General features: G+C 34.9%; 1 protein-coding gene across 1 annotated transcript in view; it reads left to right on the forward strand.

The window, feature by feature from the left end:
* The window catches only part of LOC106881316 (uncharacterized), a 47651-nt gene that overhangs the window by 8550 nt on the left and 17503 nt on the right, over positions 1–21598 (forward strand). Inside the window, exons 2-5 of the mRNA XM_014931660.3 lie at positions 16732–16782; positions 18963–19103; positions 20228–20496; positions 21018–21112. Of these exons, the coding sequence (XP_014787146.1) occupies positions 16732–16782; positions 18963–19103; positions 20228–20496; positions 21018–21112 (556 nt within the window). The remainder of the gene's footprint in view (positions 1–16731; positions 16783–18962; positions 19104–20227; positions 20497–21017; positions 21113–21598) is intronic.

Raw genomic sequence — 21598 nt, forward strand, 5'->3', positions numbered from 1 at the left:
AATCTTTTCATTTATAACAGATGCCCAAAAATGTTTTCATTTAAAACAGATACCCAAACTCAAACCTGGAAGTATATATAATTCTATTACTGGATAGCACAAGGTAAATCTGAAGGTGGACCAGCTTTATACTGTTTTCGACGACATTATTAACAGAATATATAACTAATATATATATATATATATTATAGGCGTGGGAGTGGCTGTGTGGTAAGTAGCTTGCTTACCAACCACATGGTCCCGGGTTCAGTCCCACTGCGTGGCATCTTGGGCAAGTGTCTTCTACTATAGCCTCGGGCCGACCAAAGCTTTGTGAGTGGATTTGGTAGACGGAAACTGAAAGAAGCCCGTTGTATATATGTATGTGTTTGTGTGTCTGTGTTTGTCCCCTCAACATCGCTTGACAACCGATGCTGGTGTGTTTATGTTCCCGTAACTTAGCGGTTCGGCAAAAGAGACCGATAGAATAAGTCCTGGGGTCGATTTGCTCGACTAAAGGCGGTGCTCCAGCATGGCCACAATCAGAAGACTGAAACGAGTAAAAGAGTATATATCTGTGTGTTTTTGACTCTGGCCATCACCATCGCTTGACAATCAATGTTGCTGTGTTTATGTCCCTGTAAATTGGTGGCTCAGCCAAAAGACTAATAGAATAAGTGCTAGGCTTAAAAAAAAGGCCTGGGGTTGATTTGCTTGACTAAAACCCTTCAAGGCAGTGCCCCAGCATGACTGAAACAAAAGATTGTCATATTTACTAAACAAATAGGCTAGTTTGAGCCAGGTGGCTTCCATGTGTATATTAACAATTATTAGTTATGAGTAGAAATGAAATATAGATAAGTACTGAACTTACTTTGAGATTTACAAGTATATATTTTGGAGATGTACTTGCCTAACAGGTGATGTGTTGAAAGTAAAACAATTACAGCAGGGAAGATGGTCATTAGTTACTCAGAAACAAACTTCACTTCACTTAAAAATTTGTTAATTTGGTGTTACAAATATGCTTCTTTGAAAATATAACCATACCTAAATTTCTCAGACTTTTTTTTTCTTTCAAACTCTGTTTTACACACAATACTCAAGTTTATTTCCTTATTAAAGTCATGATTTATTTCAATTATTTTGTTTATTTATTTTATATCATATATTTGTGAACAGTGATATCATTGTTTCTAACTGGCTAGTCACTTTTGATGGGAAATTGGCAAAGGAGTGTCTGAACAGCTTAAGTGGATTAAATACAGATTCTTAGCAGTAATTTGATGCTTCTACATGCTCATAGTTGTGTGTGTGGGTGGTGTGTGTCATTACCATTAAACATCTTTTACATGCTTGTGTGGATCAGATGAAGCTTATTGAAGCCAATTTTCTATGACTGGATACCCTTCCTGTTGCCAACCCTTGCCTGTTTCCAAGCAAGGCAGCATTTTCCCAAGGTCAAAGACGTTTTTGCAGAATATTGGAAATGATTCATTCACAACATTACATGATGTCAAGTAGACACACGCACGCACGCATACTTCAGTTTTCACCCAAATTCACTTTTGGCACAAAAAATAGCATCCAGTACACTGTAAAGTGCTGGGTATATTTTTACAATAGAGAAAACATTCAGCCATAGAGACTGTTAAAGCTGAGATTGGAGCTTGATGTGTCCCCGTGGCTTGCTGGATCCTGTTAAGCCATCCAACCCAGGCCAGCAAGGAAATTAGATGTTAAATGATGACTGTGTGTGTGTGTGTGTGTGTGTATACATATCGATCATCATTTGTATTGACTAAACTATTGAATATTTCCTCAATTCACTTCCAATTCTTTCTTGATTGCACCCTTCTGTACCATCTTGTCCCAAGTTGTTTAACTAAATCATCTTACTGGTATGGAGTCCTTCTGAGTGGCCTTTCCCGATCTCTTGGATACCACTTGGCCACTTTCACTGGTCCACTTGTTTGAATCTTGGGTATGTCTGATGCAGAATCTTTGTTTTTGGTATTCTGCAATCACAGCAGTCACTTCACTCAATTTTCATCTGACCTCATTTCTGATATTCTGAGCATGGATCTTTCCATGGCTCCTTTGTATTACAGCCAATCAAAGTTCTTTCTCTTCATAGTAGCCCATGTCTTACTTGCATATAAGAGTGCAGGTAGGATGGTACTATTGAAGAAACTGGCATATTGGGTCTTGTACAGTTTTGCTTTGGGCACATCTTTTATTTCAGTGTATATGCACATACAATTTGCCATATTTAGTTCACAAGGCATTGGTTTATCCCAGAGTGTATGGCAGAAGATGCTAACCTAAGATGCTGTGCAGTGAGATGACTCCAGAATTGTATGGCTGTGAGGTGCATTTATTAACACAGCTATCCATGTTCTCTTGCACTTCATTGCATATCTTAGATGCAAAATAGCTAAATCAATATGGTATTCGACTTTCAGATATTATTTCACTTAGCTGATCTAGCTATGTTATCTATAAGGTTGGCATCCTATCAAAGAGGAAATTTACCATTTGTTTTTAACACCTTAACCTTTCTGTTACTATATTTCTGTTAAAATACACCAATCTTTGTTTTAAATAATTTTGAAAATGATTTTGTAAGCTGGTGTTTGGAACACCATAGCATGCAATTTTGATGGAAAGTTTTAATTATTACTTTAAAACATGGAACTAGGGTGTGGTTTTAGGTATGTTGGTATCAGAAGGATTAAGAAAAAATCAAAAACCCAACTTATGGTATTTAATCCTCCCAAATTGCACACACTCCCATTGTCATTTTCACCAGCACGAATTTAGACTTGTGACTAGCCTGTAAGAAATCTATAACTGATGACACCATTATACACAGAAAATAAAGTAAATATCATGAATCGACCAAGTCTTCTTTCTCAAGCTCAGTGCATGTATTGATTTCAGTCAACAGCTTGAAATGATTTTTAAATTTCAGATGCATGAAAGTGAAAACAATCTTGATGATATCACTGCCTTGTATGTTGATAGAAACAAGTATAAATTGATTTATAAGTGTAGCTCTAGTGTATGTAAACATATGCTATCAAAGTGTCCTGTGTTTAGTAAAGCTTGTGTAAAATGTGGGAAAAGGATCCTTTTTACCTCTTAACATATTATCTCTGTTGAATGCATTACTTTTCAGTTAATATTACTCTTTTACTTGTTTCAGTCATTTGACTGTGGCCATGCTGGAGCACCACTTTTAGTCGAGAAAATCGACCCCAGGACTTATTCTTTGTAAGTCCGAACCGCTAAGTTACGGGGATATAAACACACCAGCATTGGATGTCAAGCGATGGTGGGGGACAAACACACGCACATACATATATACATACATATATATATATATATGTACACACACACACATACATATATACGACGGGCTTCTTTCAGTTTCCGTCTACCGAATCCACTCACAAGGATTTGGTCGGCCCGAGGCTATAGTAGAAGACACTTGCCCAAGGTACCACGCAGTGGGACTGAACTCTGAACCATGTGGTTGGTAAGCAAGCTACTTACCACACAGCCACTCCTGCGCCTATATTGTGAAATGATTTTATAAAAAATTTTGATGCAAATTTGAAGCAATTTTAATTTAAATTGCTTGAAATCATGAAATTTGTATCGTAGACTCAGGAGCAGTTTCAGGAGGGCTTACATCAAAGGGCATAAATATTGTGACTTTGACAAGCATGTGTATTTTGTGTGAGCATAAAACCACCTAAGAAATAAAACTGATAAAAGGCAAAACTCCAAAATGAAGTCCTGTTGATTTGATATGTTTTATTAGACTACAGCGGTGCTGGGACACCACCTTGAGCAATTTTTTTAGTCAAATGAATTGACCCTAGTACTTTTTTTTTTTTTTTGTTAAGCCTGGTACTTATTCTATCAATATCTTTTGCCAAACCACTGTTATGGAGATGGAAACAACACCAGTTGTCAAGCAGTGTTTGGGGACAAACACATACTTGCACATATACGATGGTTTTCTTTCAGTTTCCATCTGTCAAATCCACTCACAAGGCTTTGGTCGGCCTGAGGTTATAGTAGGAGACACTTGCCCAAGGTACCACACAGTGGGACTGAACCCGGAGCCATGTGGTTGGGAAGCAAACTTCTTACTACACAACCTCGCAGCATATTTTTATTGGCAAAGTCTGAGAAGACATGATGAATAGTTTTTGTTCATCTTGAACTTGCTTGTTGTTTGTGACGTACTTTGAATATGTGTCATAATCTGATGATGTAAAAATTGCTCATAAGCACAAGATAAAGCACTCCTCATGTATGCTTATACTTGTATATACATGTTTGCTTAAGAGTGTACTTGTAAATGAGTATGTAGACTTGCATTTGTGTGTGCGTTTTCAGATATAAATGTATGTGTTTCAGTGCACGCGTTTGTATATGCTTTGGTTTACTACAGAAGACTGAAAAAAATAAGTGGGAGAGTAGATAAGGTTTGGTCATTGATCCAGTAGTTAGTTATGGTTAAAGAATTCAGGTTTGGAGAGATGAGATAACATTTGTGGACCTTGATGGATGAAACTACAACTGATGACAGTATGCAAACACAATAGCAGCGTCTAACATATTTTCTTCCTTTTGGGAACATGGAATGTTACTTGAAAGAGAAACTGAATGCTGTTGGTTAATTAAATGCATAAAATAATGTTCTTGTGTCTATTTGGTTTTGAAATTACCAACTTTTTTTTGCCATTTAAAGTTGCCAATGGATAATTTCAGCACACTTGATGAGATGGAGGTCAGTGTTTTGTGAGACACTTCAGAAGTAATATTCTGAGCAGTTAGTTGGCAAAGAGGATGGTATTTTGGTGATGGTTAACTAGTTGTGTGGGTTCATGTAGTCATTATATGTTGTTAGGTGTAGTTAAAGAATTAAATTTGTATATTGAGAAAGACGGTGGATAGTCATTTGCCTTTTGTATTTTAGATATTTTGTTTCCTTGGAGGGTTAAAGATTTTTCGAGTTTTTGAATTTAATGTTATGTTTGTAAATGTGTGTACGTATACACACACACACACACACTGTCTGTTTGTCTGTCTCTTCTGACCTGGATTTGGCATGGGGGGCAGAGCTGTGAGAATGTAATTCATTTGACTGTGTGGCACACTGAAAAATTCATATAAAAGGTTTAAAAAGAATCTACAAAGTTAAAAATTTGAAAAGAAATGTATCTTGGTAGTGTGTATGTGGTTCTGTTTTGTAGTCTTGATATTGTACACCAACTGTAAATAATCACCATCATGCAAACAGTGTTGTTTGTTTGTAGTCTTGTATGGAAACCTGTCCAGACTATGGGAAGGCATTATCATTAATGGGAAATAGTGAGGGCTTCTGACAGCAAGAGCATCTGGCCATCAGAAATCTGCTTCAGTGAGCCGTTTGATCTATGGGAGTGGGAACTATTGCTGACCATTATTAATCATTTTAGCCTCCACTCCTTCATGTTAGCTTTTTTGCCTTCTTGAGCTTTATGCTCTTGCTTATGTCGTGTCTCTTCATGAAATGGCAGCACCAAGATGAAGATCCAGCAGATTCATCTTGTACATTCCTTTGTCTGCTAATCTCAAATATTTTCATCTTTGTTGAGACTGTACCTCTTACTTTATGTATCCATAATTTTATGGTTTTCCCCAGTGAGAATTTAATGATTGTATGATGAAGACTTTATTGTTCCATTTCCGTTTTCTTTAATGTTTTCTCCACTCATAAATCATTTTTTATTCTTTTTACTTGGCAGTGGTCCAGACTGTTGCTTAGTTGTCATATTGTTTGGTATATTCTACAACTTATAAATTGTAACTAATTATGTATGTTTGCCTTCTGTTTAACTGCCAATGTGTAGTGTTGTAGAGTAGTAGTGTCATCTGAATTACTAAAATAGTTAGCTTTACATCAGAGGTACTGTCTGCGTGTAACTTACTGACTCACACACACAATGGTGTGTGTGAGTCAGTAAGTTTGGATTTATCTTGCCTTCATGTGTGCTTGTTGGTTGTAAATAATGGCTTCGATGATGGTGCTGCTCACTTGCTGTCCACTGCAAAAGTATGTCCCAGCTTTGTAAACAAGTGCTTCATTCATATGGTTTTTGCTTGTTTCCAATTCTCCATGTAAACATGTCTGGGCTGTTTTTGATAGATTATTACCTTGGTTGGCAATAGGAAGGGTATCTTGTTGTAAATAAAACTCTGCCCCAACATACTCTCATGCAAGCATGAAAAAATACTTAGAAATGACATTACAAACCAATATGATGATCATAGTTCTGGGATATATTGTGTGTGAATTCTAAATGTTGACTTACAAGACTGGGCTTCCAGATAAGACTGGACTTAGTTGTCAAACTTCAGTCTGCTTATTAATAAGGTGTGGAATAACTTTAGGTTTTTTTTTTTTTTCTGCCCCCAAGGTAAAAAATGTCTTGTAAGTCAAGAAATGCGGGAGCCTATAGATATTTAGTCATTTACATTATCGTTTTGGTAAATCAGTGATTTACTTCAGTGACTTTTGCAGGAAGTGTAGTCAGTTAATTGAAGAGACATATTTGCACACGTGTATTAGATAACACATCACAGCAATGATTAAAATTTGTATTGTTTCTAATTAGATATACCATAATGTACATTTGAAATTGTCATATATATATATATATATATATATATATATATATATATATATATATACATAGATATATGTGTGTGTGTGTCCTCTTTTAATGCCCATTTTCCATACTGGCATGGGCTGGATGGTTTGGCCAAAACTAGCAAGCTGGAGAGCTGCACCAGCTTCCAGTCTGATTTGGTTTGGTTCCTAATGCCAACCACTTTAGTGTGTGGTGGGTGCTTTTGTGGCACTGGCACAGGATTCTTGCAAGTCAATCCTCTTTACCAGCAGTTCTGCTGTGGAGGATAGGTCTTCCTGATTACAGCAAGGCATCAAGTATCTTGGTCTTTTGTTTGCAACACACACACAAACACATTTATGTATTTGTTTTGCAAAATTCTTGATGTGAAATCGTTTATTGAAACAGATATTGTTATATTTTGTGATGGTCATTTTTTTTCTTGCCAAATAAACACACGCACTATATAGTCATTCTTATTCTTTTTATGTCTGTTTGGAAGAGGTCAGTTATGTGACAAAAGATTTCCGGACAGTGGACATAAAATAACAAACAAATGTAGAATTAATATATGGTGTGTTTATTTGGTAAGAAGAAAAGAATTCAGGTTCAGTTCTGTTGCTTGGCAACTTGGGCAAACATAGCCCAGGCCAACTAGGAAACTGAAAGCAGCTCTGTGTGTGTGTGTGTGTGTTAGTAGTAGGTTACGTATTTGTCTCCTGTTGACATCATGCAATAGTTCTCAACTAACATTACCACCATACTGTCATTCGTTTGCAACATAATGGAATGTCTGTCCTGCTATTGTACTGTTCATATTCAAAGGATGGGGGAAATATTACCTTGCTTTGAAACGGCTCATCTCATGAGTGTTAATAGTATATTCACTAATCCTTTAGTAAAGAAGAAATTGGACATTCAGTTTGGCATTGGATCCCAAGGTAAACATGTTTATCAACATATCAAAGCTAGGAGCAGTAATCAGACTGTTGTCAAACGAGTATTTTCAGTTAGTCAACACGAATATTGACTCCTCCATTTGTTTCTTGATTGAATATATTGAGAGGATAGAGGGGGATATAAAAGAACATATGAGTATCAGGAGTTAGCAGGAGAGTGCTGCAAGAATGGGTGGACAATGAGGTGTTTACCTGTGGAAGTTGGTATTTGAGGGGTTGCAGGTCATATCCTCGGTGAGGCCTATGAAACACTAGGCATTACATGAATGAACAGAAGAGCCTCAAGACAGAAGTTTCAACTGGAAAGTGGTGATTAGTGGGGTGAGAATGCTGCTTGGACACAGACCTAGATTTGATCAGCTTATGTTCAGGGCACCTGGATGAGGGTGTCCATTATAAGACCCAAAACGCCCATTACCGAGGATATAACACTAACAATGTGTCCAAGTATTACATCTTGAGATATTGAACTGAATGTATTTCTAGTTAAATTTACCACTTTGGAATAAGCTAGTTAATTCATCATACTAGGTCTGATCAAAAAGTATCAGGACTGTTGCTATGGTAATGGAGCTAAAGTATGCCAAGTGAAGCTGCTTGGTACAGATTGACCTTGAACTCTGTTACTCATTCACACTAAGTTATAACATTCTCACTCACTCCCATTGTTTATAGAAGTGCTTAGAAATAAAGTGTGTAGAGTGCAGTAGTATCAAAAAGACTGGGTTACAGCTGGGCAGGATCTCTTTGATTATGTCGAGGAAAATAAAAACTTTTTGAAAATGGTCACAACAGGAAATGGGTATATGGCTATGGCCCTGAAACCAGGCAAAAATCAAATTCCACTTGAAAGGAACAAGATTTCAAGATGTTGAAATTCGAGAGAATGTGACGAGGCAGCTGCCCGCTGTCCACAAAAAGGAGTTCCAGGAATGCTTTCATCAATGGAAACAATATTGTCTAAGTGTGTGGCTTCAGAAGGGGACTACTTCAAAGGAAATTGAATACTGAATTGATATGTATTGTAGTTTTCTTTCTTAGTGCCAGTTCAAATACACTTTGATCAGACCTTGTAGTTCTAAGATTTTTCATCTAAATTGGTTAGATATATGCAATTTAAAATTGAAAAGAGAAATAAGTCTACTGTCAAGATGTTTTCTGTATTGTAAACACAGTAAAGTACTGACTATTTCCAGTGAAATTTTTTTTTAGTAAGAGAAATTTTTAGTTTCTTTAAAGGTGTTACAATGGCTTAATCAAATTGACTTAAAGGCTTGAATGATTAATATATTTGTATTGAAAGACCAGAGCTAGCCCCTCTAGTATGGTATCTGAGTGTTCTAAATTCCAATCTGCCATTATTCAACTTTGTTCAAGTTTCAACATCTCTTTTGTCAGTGAAATAAATACCAGTATGCTAATGAGATAAATTTAATAAAGTCTTATTCCCCTAGCATAAGTAGTCTTGTACTCAAAATAGAAATGATTTCATGCATTTAGAAATTTTTCACAAGTTACTGAGAACTTCACTAAATGTGCATATTATCCATTTAAAGGTTAATTATTTAACATCTGTGGTATGGATTTGGGCATTAAATGTGTATAATTAGAATAAGCTCTTACAGTTAGAGGCTGCTTCTCTGCTGCACCAAACTCTATATGAACCTCCAAATCATAGTTTACTGAAATAGGAACAAAATAATTACAAAATATTGCTGATGATTTCTTGAGTCCAAACATACAAATAATAAAGTACATGTATAGTAAATAAAATGTCCAAGTACACAACTGGTACTAAATCTTTTCACTTCCCCTGTATCTAATGAACTGTTTCAATCAGTTTTTGAAAACAATTTGTAAGGATTCAAGCTGGTATTTAATCTTGTCATAAAATATTCTTCCATAAAAAATTATACTGGAGCCAGTGGGTGAAACTTGAGCAGGTTGGTATCGAACAGTTAAGCCATTTTCTTGATGATTCTCATTACATTTCTGTGGAAAATACAGCTTTTATTTCAATTAATTTTGAAAATAATGAAAAATTTGGTAAAATAACTTTGTCATTATTTAAGTGGTGTGGAACATGAATTAGTATGAAAATCTGGGTTTTTATGATACAAACTTCCTGTGTGGTTGACAAGGTTGCTTCCTAATCATGTGTTATTGGTTGAGTCTCGCTGTGCAGCACTTTGGGCAAGTGTTTTCTATCAGTCTTGGGTTGACCAAACCCTTGTGAGTGGATTTTGGTAAATGGAAACTGAAATAAGCCTGTTGTGTATACATGTCTGTGCATGTGTGTATACCCTTCTCCTGACATCATGTGATTGTGAAACAAGCATCAGTCATAAGTATTATTGTTTTCCAGTCTTCTGTGGAAAAAACATGACTGGCTATGAGAAATACTACCTTGCTTGGAAACTGAAGGTTCACAACAGGAAGGGCATCTGGTCAGAGAAAACCTGTCTCAGTAAACTCCATCTGGCCCATAGCAAAGCGGATGTTAAAAATAGTGACTTTGATCTATTCTTATTCTAGCATATTTTCTGTAATTCTCTGATTTTTCATACATCACTTTTTATTATTGCCGCATGTGCCAGTCACTCATTAACTTTTATTTGAATCGTCTAAGCTATCTTATTTCATCTTCTTTAAATAGGTGTCTTTAATCCTTTAATGGCAGATATTTCCAATGTGTTTCATTTTCAATATAATAAAAATCTTGAGGGGTTTAGTAAAATAGCTGTAATTTTATAAATTAATATACCGTTATTAACGAACTGAAATTTCATGTTCTAATGAGATTGTGATTTAAATAAGATTACTTTATTAAAGGAAATCACAGGCAAATTGGTATTGAGTTAAAGGAAAAATCTCATTCCTTTTAGAATATTGATATTTTGTTTTGACATCTTTTAAATTTTCACTCCTAATCCAACCATTTACGGAGTCAAACCTTTTACAAAGCATTGAAAAGAGACTCGTCTTTCATCCCCTGTGGTAAATCATTATTATTGGTTGAACTTGGGGCATCAAGCAAAATACCTTGTGGTTTCAGCTCTTTACAATCTGAGCTCAAATCTCACTGAGATCAATTTTGCCATACATCTGGAACTTGGGTCTAGTGTAGGCTTTGAGATATGACATGGTACGAGTGACAAAAGAAGGAGGGATTAGTTGGTGGAGGGCATGTTGTAGCAGTGATAGACTAGTTAGATGGAGAAAACAGCATCTGTAGACCAGAGATTGCTGTGTGAGTGAGTCTTTGCTGATCAGATTGGATGTCCTTTATTGTTATGCTTTCTGGAAACTTGTGTATTTAACAGCAGCCCGATTTTAGCTGTAGGGTCAGTATTACATTGTTCGTCGTACTTTAGCTTTGTGGATAATCAGTAGCAGCTGATCAGACTGTTCCCACCAGTCAAATATCCCTGTAATTCTTTTGAAAATTGTTAGTTTAATCATCATAATGAAGGGCCACTCTCAGTTGGAGTGGTTCATATCTACAAACAATGACCACCCCCACCTTTCCCTGTTGCTGCTATTGTTTTATTTGGTGAATATTTGTACTGCAATCTTTTATCATTCGAAAGGTAAAAATTATAGTTTTCTTCCTGTTGCTAATTCTCACACCTTTCCAAATAAGGTAATATTTTTCTATGACCAGGCATGCTTTCATGGAAGATTAGAAACAATTACAACTATCACGTGATGGACACACACATGCACAAAATTCTTTATAATTTTGACAATTTACTGTATCAAATTTGAGATCCATCAATCAATTTCTTTGCATGTTAGGCAAACAAATTAAAAGCTGAGTTATCCTTATTTTTCATGTTTTTCTGAATTTTTCAAATGGTAAATATATTTTATGGACATCCTGTACATATACAAAAGTGGATTCTTTCAGTTTACATCTACCAAGTCCACTCAAAGACTTAGATTGACCTGGGGCTATAATAGAAGACAGTTGCCTGAGGTGCCACATTGTGGGACTGAACTGGAAACCTTGTGGTTGGAAATCAAACTTCATTACACAACCATTCCTGTTTTTGCAAATATTATATATATTGACTTGATTTGAAGTAATATAACAGTCACAAGAAAGCTGGTAATTAGAATTAGCAGCAAACTCATATTCGCTTGATATTGGCAGTCATCCTATAATCCTGTGAAGATTGTTTTAGCCAAAAGTCTTATATCTGATTTAACCCTTTAGCATTCAGATTATTCTGTCGAATGCAGTGCTTAATTATTCACATTGACTTAATTGTACATTATCTTGTAGCTTTGAGATTTTGGTGATGTTGTTGTTTATTTCTTGAATGACATTGTAGGATAAGTGTGAGAGGTTGGATCTGGCTGGTTGAACACAAAATAAGTAGGATATTTGGGCCAGATGTGGCCAGTTTAAATGTGAAAGTGTTGATTCATCAATGTCAATGTATAGGGTGGTCTCAAAGTCTTGTCACCCACAACCGAAAAGTAATAAGAACAATAGAGGAATCTGAAATAGGAAATGGAAACAATATTTACATTTCAGATTCCTCTATTGTTCTTACTTTTCGGTAGTGGGTGACAAGACTTTTGGACCACCATGTAGCTTCCACAATGAAATCATTAAGTATATTTTTTAAATATATTTGTTGTCTGAGAATTTACAAAATGGTTATTAAAGAGAACTGTCTAGTTCAGACTTCAGATAATTTAGCAATGCATTCAGAAAGAATGTTTAACCCTTACAGGCACAACACATAGAGAAGTCTTTAACCTCACCTAAACACTGTTTATAACTTTTTTTTCTTTTTTTTCACCAAGACGCTAATATTGTTTTAACCTTTTAGCTTTCATATTACTCTGTCAAATGTAATGCTTATTCATTCACTTTGTTTTAAATTAATCATACATTATCTTGTGGCTTTATGACTTTCATCATGTGATTACATATTTTCTCGAATGACAGAGTAGGTGTGAGAGGCAGGATCTGGCTTGTTTGAACATAAAATAGGTAAAATATTTATGCTGGATATTGCTGACTTAAATGCTAAAGGGTTAAGGTAGTGTGAAAATTGAGCTTTTGATCTCTGAGAGAACCTTTGAAAACAATGTTGATACCCTTAAAACCAGCAAAATTTTCAAGTATATCTAGTACAAAAACCTCGTGAGTTGGATGTTAATGAGATCCAACTTTCTCTTGCAGCATGCACTGATGGGGCTCTCCCTAATTTAATTCTATCATTTCTGGTCTGCTTTATTCCCTTTCTGTACATCAGTGTCCTGCTTGCTCTTACCTATAATTATGCACACTTTTATGCAAATGATACTGCTAATCACTCCTTGAACTTCCTCATGCATCTCATTTACATGTAGCCTAGACATTATTAGCTCCATAAAATAAAGAGCTCTTTAATAGGGAGATATCAACCTTGTGTTACTCAACATCCTCAAAAGTCACTACACCTATCAAGAACACACTCCTATAATACTTGTACTCCCTAATCACAAACAAGACATCCTTCAAAACTTTCATATTCTTTACAAAAACAAACCTTGAATCTTTCCTGTTGATTACATATTCTATATCCAAGACTGCAATCAAAATATTAGCTTTCTTCTTTGAGGCTAGAAGATACTTCACTTTGTGAGCCTACATTAAGCTAGTGATCGCATAACTACAATGAAACAATGACTTACAACTCTAAAAAGAAAAAAAGCCTCAAACCTTTATTCACCAATATGCTGTATCCCTTTGTCTTTTCTACTATACCCTATAATAGTTTCTATTTCTGAACTAACAAGCTGTGTACTGTTGTTGCTCAAACACACCTAGTGTATGCACCACTCTTTTTATCATTCTTACTGTTTCACAAAGCAGATATTTCACTTACCAGAACTCAAAAACTCTCTCTGGAACATTTTTGCTATCCATGCTTTCCTCAGACCTTGACCTGCAGTCATGCTTATGATTACATATTTCAAGAGTTGACATTTCCTTGTTTTAAGCATGTTTGCTTTTAAAAAATCTTGAAATAGGTTTTGTAGTCAAATATTTCTACTATTTGGTGGAATATTTACTATTGTTTCATTTTCCAGATTTTAGACGGAGAATAAAAAAAAACAATCTCCTCCACCACTTGACAACCAGTGGTGGTGTGTTTATTGTCCCTGTAACACTTAGCAGTTCAGCCAAATAAACTGATAGAATAAGATTGAACCCAGAATCATGTGGTTGGGAAGCAAGCTTCCTACCACACAGCCACATCTGTGCATATATATTCTTACGTTTCAGATCTGGAGTTTGATCAGTTTTCAAATTATAAACAACTTTTATTTTGTATCGACTGTAAAAAGTACAGTAATTAAACACTCAGTATGTCAGCTTTATTTTGGTCATTTCTAACAGATGCTACCAGCATTGATTATATAATTTGATAACTCCCTGTAGTTGATATTGTGGCAATATAGCATCAGTTTACAGACAAGATATAGACAAAAGTCCAAAATCTCTCAACCTTAGTGTAAACTGATAACGAGACCTGTTTATGAAATAGTTTCTAAATATGTTTGTTAATCCAGTTTTATATTATATAACCTTGTCCTACCAAGGGTTTCACTTGTATAGATTTAATCTTAGTGTTAACATCATTGATAATAAATATTTCTAAATTTCTGAAAGAAATTATCTATTTCATTCTCTTGGTAGGAAATGTACTGTCTATATTTATCTTTGATTGAATTGAAGAGGATTTTTATAGAATTATTTTCACATCAGACTTCTCATAAATGCTGATGCATCGAAAGTGTCTATTAAAATATTAGCTCTTTCTTTGTATCAGTCATAAGTTTTTTATTGTGGTGCCATACATCCCACTTAAAAAATGTATTTATCATATAACTGTTTTTTTTAACAAAGAAAATTGGATTTTTGTTGCCAACCTAGCCAGATATTCGTGTTAATTTATCCTGTCATTGGTGAGGCTGCTTTTGTGATGAATTTTCATTTTTTGTGTAAGTTCTTACGTTGTCAGTACTCTGTATTGTTGTCATTAGTTTACTAATAGTTTTTTTATACTGCCTACACATTGAGATTGTTTTTGTTTGTTTCTAGACAGGGCATTTTCTCTTAATACTTCATAATGAAAATGTAGATAATTTCACTTGAGTATGTTTACCAAGTTGTGATGTAATTGCTGTACATAGTATCCACATGTTTACTGAAGCCACACCCTTGAAGTATTTGAAATTAATGTACATTACTATGTAATTTATGTGTGATATTTAATGTGTAAACCATTTTCTGTTGATGTGACCCAGATATACAGTTATTTACAAATGTTTTCTTTTTGAAAACGCTAGCTTGTTACATTATACTAGAGACATACTCTCTACTGTAGAGTACTACGAGTATTTGAAATTCAAAACTACTAGTTTTGTTTCTGGTTGTGTAAACAAACTGTAAGGTGTAGGTGGCACTGACAGCACTAATTTTGGAATTCATTGCATATGATAATTTTCTTTGATATACATAAATTTTATATCTTTTTATAAATGTAGTTTATAAAAAGATTTAGATATTTAAAGTTTTTTTTTAACCAGTGTTTTTTTCTTTTTATTAAAAAAATTTTTTTTTAAAGAACTCAATGTACACATTCTTTATGAATAAATTGGGGTTGGGGAGCATCTTTATTACATATTTACATGAATATAGCACAACACTTTGTGGAAACTTAGTACTATTATTTTGAGCAGCAGGGGTGAAATTAATTTTGAGGAACCTTAAACCCTCAAAATTAATTTCACCCCTTTTCATGGAGTTGTGTAAACAATTTTGGCCTTCTTTAGAAAAGTGGACATGCAAGGGCATAGGCACATGTTTACATATCTAAAATTTTGTCATGAATCCATTTCTGACTTCTAAATTGGTCCATCTTGAAGACATACTTATTTTGATAATCTAACTCCTGATTGAATACCATAATTTGGCAAATTAAGGAGAAATTGAACTGTGAAATATACTGCGATTTCACCTTGGTGAAACTTAAGTTCAGTAATTTAATCCCAAAGCATACTCTGTAATAGGTGTGCACTCTTGGCACCCATGCTGGTGGCATGCCATTACACTCTTGGAGTGGTTAGTATTAGGAAGGGCATCCAGCTATAGAAACCATGCCATATGAGCAGCCCTGGTCAAACTGTCCAACCCATGCCAGCATGGACGTTAAATGATGTAATAACAAAAACAGGCCCATACAGGAAGGTAGAAAATGATAATCTGTATGTTTCAATCTTTTTAAGTGAAAGAAATTCAAATGTATCTCTTTAGTAATTTGGAAAGAATGTTGCAATGGGATGATTGTCATTTCTAGCAATTTTGACGAAAAGAATACTCAAATTGTAGCATTAAACTGCAAATAGAATGTTGAAGTGGAATGTTTATTATAGTTATTGCAGAAAAGGATTTCTGAAAACAAACTTGGATATTTTATTTTCTAATGGTACAGATGATGATGATTGCTCACTTAATATTGGTAAAATGCCTCAATTCTTTATAATTCAAGAGCAAAACTTGAGTTGGTTTTTCATGAATAATAGTCATGTGTACACAGTATAAGAAATTGATCTTCATCTTAATTATTAGACTAATATAATCACGGATTATTTGTCTAATTTTTTTTATGATGGTACAAAACTTATTTACATTTGACGGATATTTGTCCTCATCTTGTTTGTTGTTAACACGTTTCGGCTGATATACCCTCCAGCCTTCATCAGGTGTCTTGGAAAAATTTTGAACCTGGGGTCCCATTCCTAAGGTATTTTTTGATATTATTATTCAGGTTACTGCCTGGAAGTAGCCCGTGCTCTTAACCCCAAGATTTCGATTTCAGGCAGTGGAAAAAGAATGTTATCCAGTAAAATGTTACTTCACTGTCTTAGTGTTCTGTAGTTACATCAAGTATCTGCTTAGCTTGATTCTATTGAAGTGTTGCAATTTAATATTTTTAATTTTTGTTGACTCAAAATGCTGTATTGGGGGGGAAAAAAAAAAAAAAAGTTCAGACTTGTTTTAATTTTTTTTCTTCTGCTATTTTTAATTTTAGGGTACAACACTTACTGCAGTGGAAGTAATGGAACTGCTACAGAAGTCTCGGGTAAGTATCTTCTGTCTATTTGTTTTTAAAATAATTCTTAAAATCAATTGTCCATTTCTTAAATAGCTTTAATTTTAAATGTTAAGGATACCTGTAGATTTTGATAAACCTTTGACATACCCCTTTTGCCATATCCTCAAATTTAGAGGCTCTTCACACTTTACAGTGTGTGTTGGATACATAACTATGCTACAGAAAGTATGTTTTGCACCTATATTGACTACATTTTGTTTTGCTTGAACTTTGTATGTGTACATTTTGCTGTTTCCAATATTATCAATTCTAGGAGTGTCTGTTTTTCCATGTTGGTTACTTCTATAGTAAACTACAGTAAAGGACATTTTACACTGTTTTAATGAGACCACATCGAATGAAGTAGGCATTCTTATGGTAGGTGATCCCCATGAAAATCATATTCTCATTCGTGCTTGTGATAACAACCTAAACGTATTCCAGAGACTCCTCCCTCTTATGATGCTCTCCAGTTTCCTTCTATTCTGTGGAATGGTCAAGATGGGTATCATTTCAATATCCCACATATTGAATTTGCAACAGGAGAGCCAATTACAAACAAAAAAGGTATCGTCAAATGACTTCTAGTCTTACCAACTGATGCTAAGACCAGTGCAATCAAATCAATAACACATGTATCCTGATCTATTTCAGCTATACCTGGTTGATATGTATGCTAAAGTTGAGTCAGCGTCTCCTCTACATTCATAACAATCAAAAGAAGTTAAGGGCTAAAAACTATGTTCATGGCCAAGATAGCCTCAGGACAGATGGTAATATTCAGAACATAGGGCAACTTATAATCCTATCATTCAAAGGTGGTCCTTGATGTATTCACGAAATGAACACAAGATGCTATAACATGTCAAGACCTGGAAAACCAGATTGTTTTGTCACTTTCACTTGCAATCCTAAATAGAAGGAAATAAAATCTAACCTCCTTCCAGTGTTGCATCTTCTGGTATTGCAGCTACTCTTCTTAATGGGTGAAGAACTGCTCATTCCATGTTCAAGCTCTCTCTAATTCTTGCAATGAAAGAATCTCAAATTTGCAACATTTTCCAAAACTCTGCAATGGCAACATTTCTCAACAAACTTGCCTCAGTTTGGGAGAAGTGCACTGTCACATCGTGGAGCTCCAGAGATACTTGACTGTACCCTCCAAGACATAAAAAAACAGCATGCTCATGGGAGGAGTAACGGTTCTTCTTGCAGGAGATTTTCATCAAATGTTGCCTCAGTTATCCCCAAAGGCTCAAAAGCTGATGAGGTCAATGCATACTTCAAAAAATTGTACCTTTGGAGACATGAAAAATCTTCATCTTACAAGCAACATCAGAGTACTATGAGCTTCTTAAGGTTGGTAATGGGATATCATTCAGCTCAAGACGTCAGCTACATGAAATTACATGCAGTCAAATGATACTTTCTCTTAGGGATCTTATGGATAAAGTATTCCCTAATTTATGTCAATTACACTGATGTAAACTAGCTATGTGAAATGGCTATACTAGCTCCAACTAATGAAATAGTTGATAAACTCCATCATGAGCTTCAAAAGTTGATGCATCAGAAATGACTTTTTGATCAATTGACAACAGTCGATCAAGATCTGGTTGTTCAATACCCTGTTGAATTTCTGAACACACTTAAACCCACTGGGATGCCACTGCATAACTTGACACTAAAACTGGGTGCTCTCACTATGTTGCTTAAGAATCTTGGCCCATCTCACCTGTGTAATGGAACTCGATTGTTACTTCCATGAAGCCCCATGTTTTACAGGCAACAATCACAACAGGTAGTCACAAAGGAGAAAATGTCTTTATTCCAAAAATTCCTCTCATACCTACAGATGTTCCATTTGAATTTAAGACACTTCAATTTCCAGTTGAACTATGTTTTAGTATTTCAGTTAACAAATTTCAGGGTCAACCCCTCTCGGTAGTTGGACTTCATTTCTCTACTACATGCTTCTCCCATGGCCAACTCTATCATTATAATTTGGATATTTTAATAAAATATAGGTATTTTGAAATAACTGAGAATATATCTTTATATTGTCTACTAATCTGAATAAGAACAGCAGTAACCCAGGCAACGCTGCGTCATTCAGCTAATGTATATATATATATATATATATATATTTTTTTTTTTTTTCCTTTAAGCCTCTTCCTGTTGATACACTTCAAGGATGGACGCTGTATTCTTTTGATAATGGTACTAGAATATGGTGGCACAACTTTACCATATCTGGTGCTAGCATTACAGTCTTTGCTTCTTTTGGTGGAGTTGCAGTATCATCAATGGTAAGTACAATACTGTCAGCTTAAAAACTGATTGGTTAGGGAAAAAAGAAGAAAAAAAAATTCTGGAAACAAATCTTGTATTCCTTCAGCAAGCTAAACTCTATTGTAAACTTAAGATATTTTCTTGCTTGCATGATTGGAAGATTTTGAAAATTCGGGTGTTATATATTGTTGGAACAATTTGAATTTACATTCAGAGCAAGTTCTCATCCTACTTTCCACCTGTGTTTGGGACTGGATGTCTTTAACAGTTTTAATGCATTCAGGAGTAGTGATGTTCAATTTTGAAGTCGTGTTGCATTATTTAAACTTGGCTCAAACTTACAAGACTTGCATCCATCGTATAACTAATGAAGCATTCACTATTATATTGCTACTACTAATTATTGCAGTGAGCCATTCTATTGTCCACTATCTACTAACAAATAGATAGCAAGCTATTAAAATTAGTGTCTGCAGCAAAGTACATTCAACTTGTAACCTAGAATACTGTTTTATTTTTCATGAGTATTTTTATATAACTTGGCTTATTTGTCAAAGAACTGCATAAACTTTGAAACTAAAAAGAATGGGCCAGAGTCAGATCTAATTAATAATGCGATTAAGATAAAAAATTAGTAAATAGCTAAGTGCACATACAAATTTGGAAAGGATGGACTTGCTCGTTGTGCAAGCAGGGAGTAAATGAAACTAAACATTGTCAACATTAGTGTCATTGCCAACATAGTGTAAACATTAACACTCTGGCAAAAGTGCAATGAAATCTTAATAGGGAAACTTCTGATATTTGTGGAATCTAATTTAAATTCAGCAGTAATTAGGTGTACTAAAAGGTTAATAAATGTAGTTTTGTTTACCTTAACCAATTTGTCTTAAATTATCAATTTATCAAGCCCATTTAACAAATTTTCAAGTTGGTCTTTAAGACTTCCAATGAACCATCAATTTGAATATTTTCAAAATAAGATACAATTATGAAACAAATAATTTTTATTACAATCTTTTTGTTTTCATAATTATTACATTGAAATGTTTTATAGATCAATGTAAGAACATTGAGTGTATCTTAAATTTCTGGCTTATTTAATGTATGCATAATATGTTTAATTCTTTGTTATTTGCAGACTGTATTCCAGGTTCTAAAAGATATCAGCCACACATGGAGTTGGAAGCCTGGTGTTATGTCCACATCGTACATTTTGCGAGGCAGCAGCAAACAGAAAGCTGATCCAAGATCATCACCTTCTTTGTCTTCGAGCACTTATTCTTCAAAGTCGGCTAATTATGATGTCATTGCTGAAGAACATTTAAAGAGTGTATCTGATGGTTCAAAATCGTATAGCATACCTTGCCATCTGCCAATTACTGATACTGAAACTGTGACATTGCAAAGGTGAGTTTGAGTTATTCCAACTTTGAACGGTTCAGCTTTAGGACTTGACCTGTTTACTTCATGCTTACTTAAAGATAAATAATTTGCCAGAATAAATATGCTTGCATTGTAGCTCTTCACAAATTTCACATTCATTATCTTAGTTTTGATGTGCTCTTTTCCATATGTGGTTGTGCCAGATGGAATTGACTTGAAGTAAATTTTCTATGGCCTGATACCTTTCCTTTCACCAACCCCTACTTGTTTTCATGCAAGATAATATTTCCTTGATTGGACATTCCCCCCCCCCCCCCACACGAAAGTTTCGAAATGAATGACATTAGCTGTATGATGTACATTTTTTTTTTACAATTACCACTCAATCTTAAAATGAAGCACACACCCACCCTCTCTTGCGTGTGCATGCACACATGCATGCATGATGGAGGACTTATTTCAGTTTCTTAACTCTGCTCTTTATTTCTTATTGCTGTAATTAAGACTAATTTTGTGACAATGAGTTGTATGGGTTTTTTCCCTAGATATTGGGATTGTGATAACAGTGGAGGTGGTTGGTTATTGGAATCCAATGAGAAAACAGGTGACTGGAAAGTTTATATATTTCAACCTCTCAAAGGTAAATCAATATTTTTTTATCTCTTTAATTCATTGCTGTTCACTCTTTTTTATATTTATATAAAGCTTTTTTAATAGAAAAATTTCATCAGGAAGAGGCAGTGATCACACTCACCAGGCTCTGAGACTGGTGAGAGTGATCTGGTTGATTGAGTTTAAACATTTCAAATTGATGGCTGTGAGAAGACATGAATTGAAAGAAAATTCTCAGGAATTGATATAGGAAGGAAAAAGTGGTATAGTGTTTAGTCAGAGGCTTGGATAGAAGGGTATACTACTAGCTTAATCTAAAGAGCTGGTGGTGGTGGGGATCATTTAGTGACAAAAGAATTTGACAGTAAAGTGACAGTCTGATTGGCAAAACTCAACTCATCAATACACTAAAACCTCTAGTCCGCAGTTTGATGGCTTTCTTTTGGTTATAACCTAAGATGTTATTTAGCAACAGCAGTAACACCCTTTAAGATGTGTGAGCAATACTTTGACT

The sequence above is a fragment of the Octopus bimaculoides genome, chromosome 5, assembly GCF_046866305.1.
Source record: "Octopus bimaculoides isolate indiv1 chromosome 5, ASM4686630v1, whole genome shotgun sequence".
Classification (NCBI taxonomy): domain Eukaryota; kingdom Metazoa; phylum Mollusca; class Cephalopoda; order Octopoda; family Octopodidae; genus Octopus; species Octopus bimaculoides.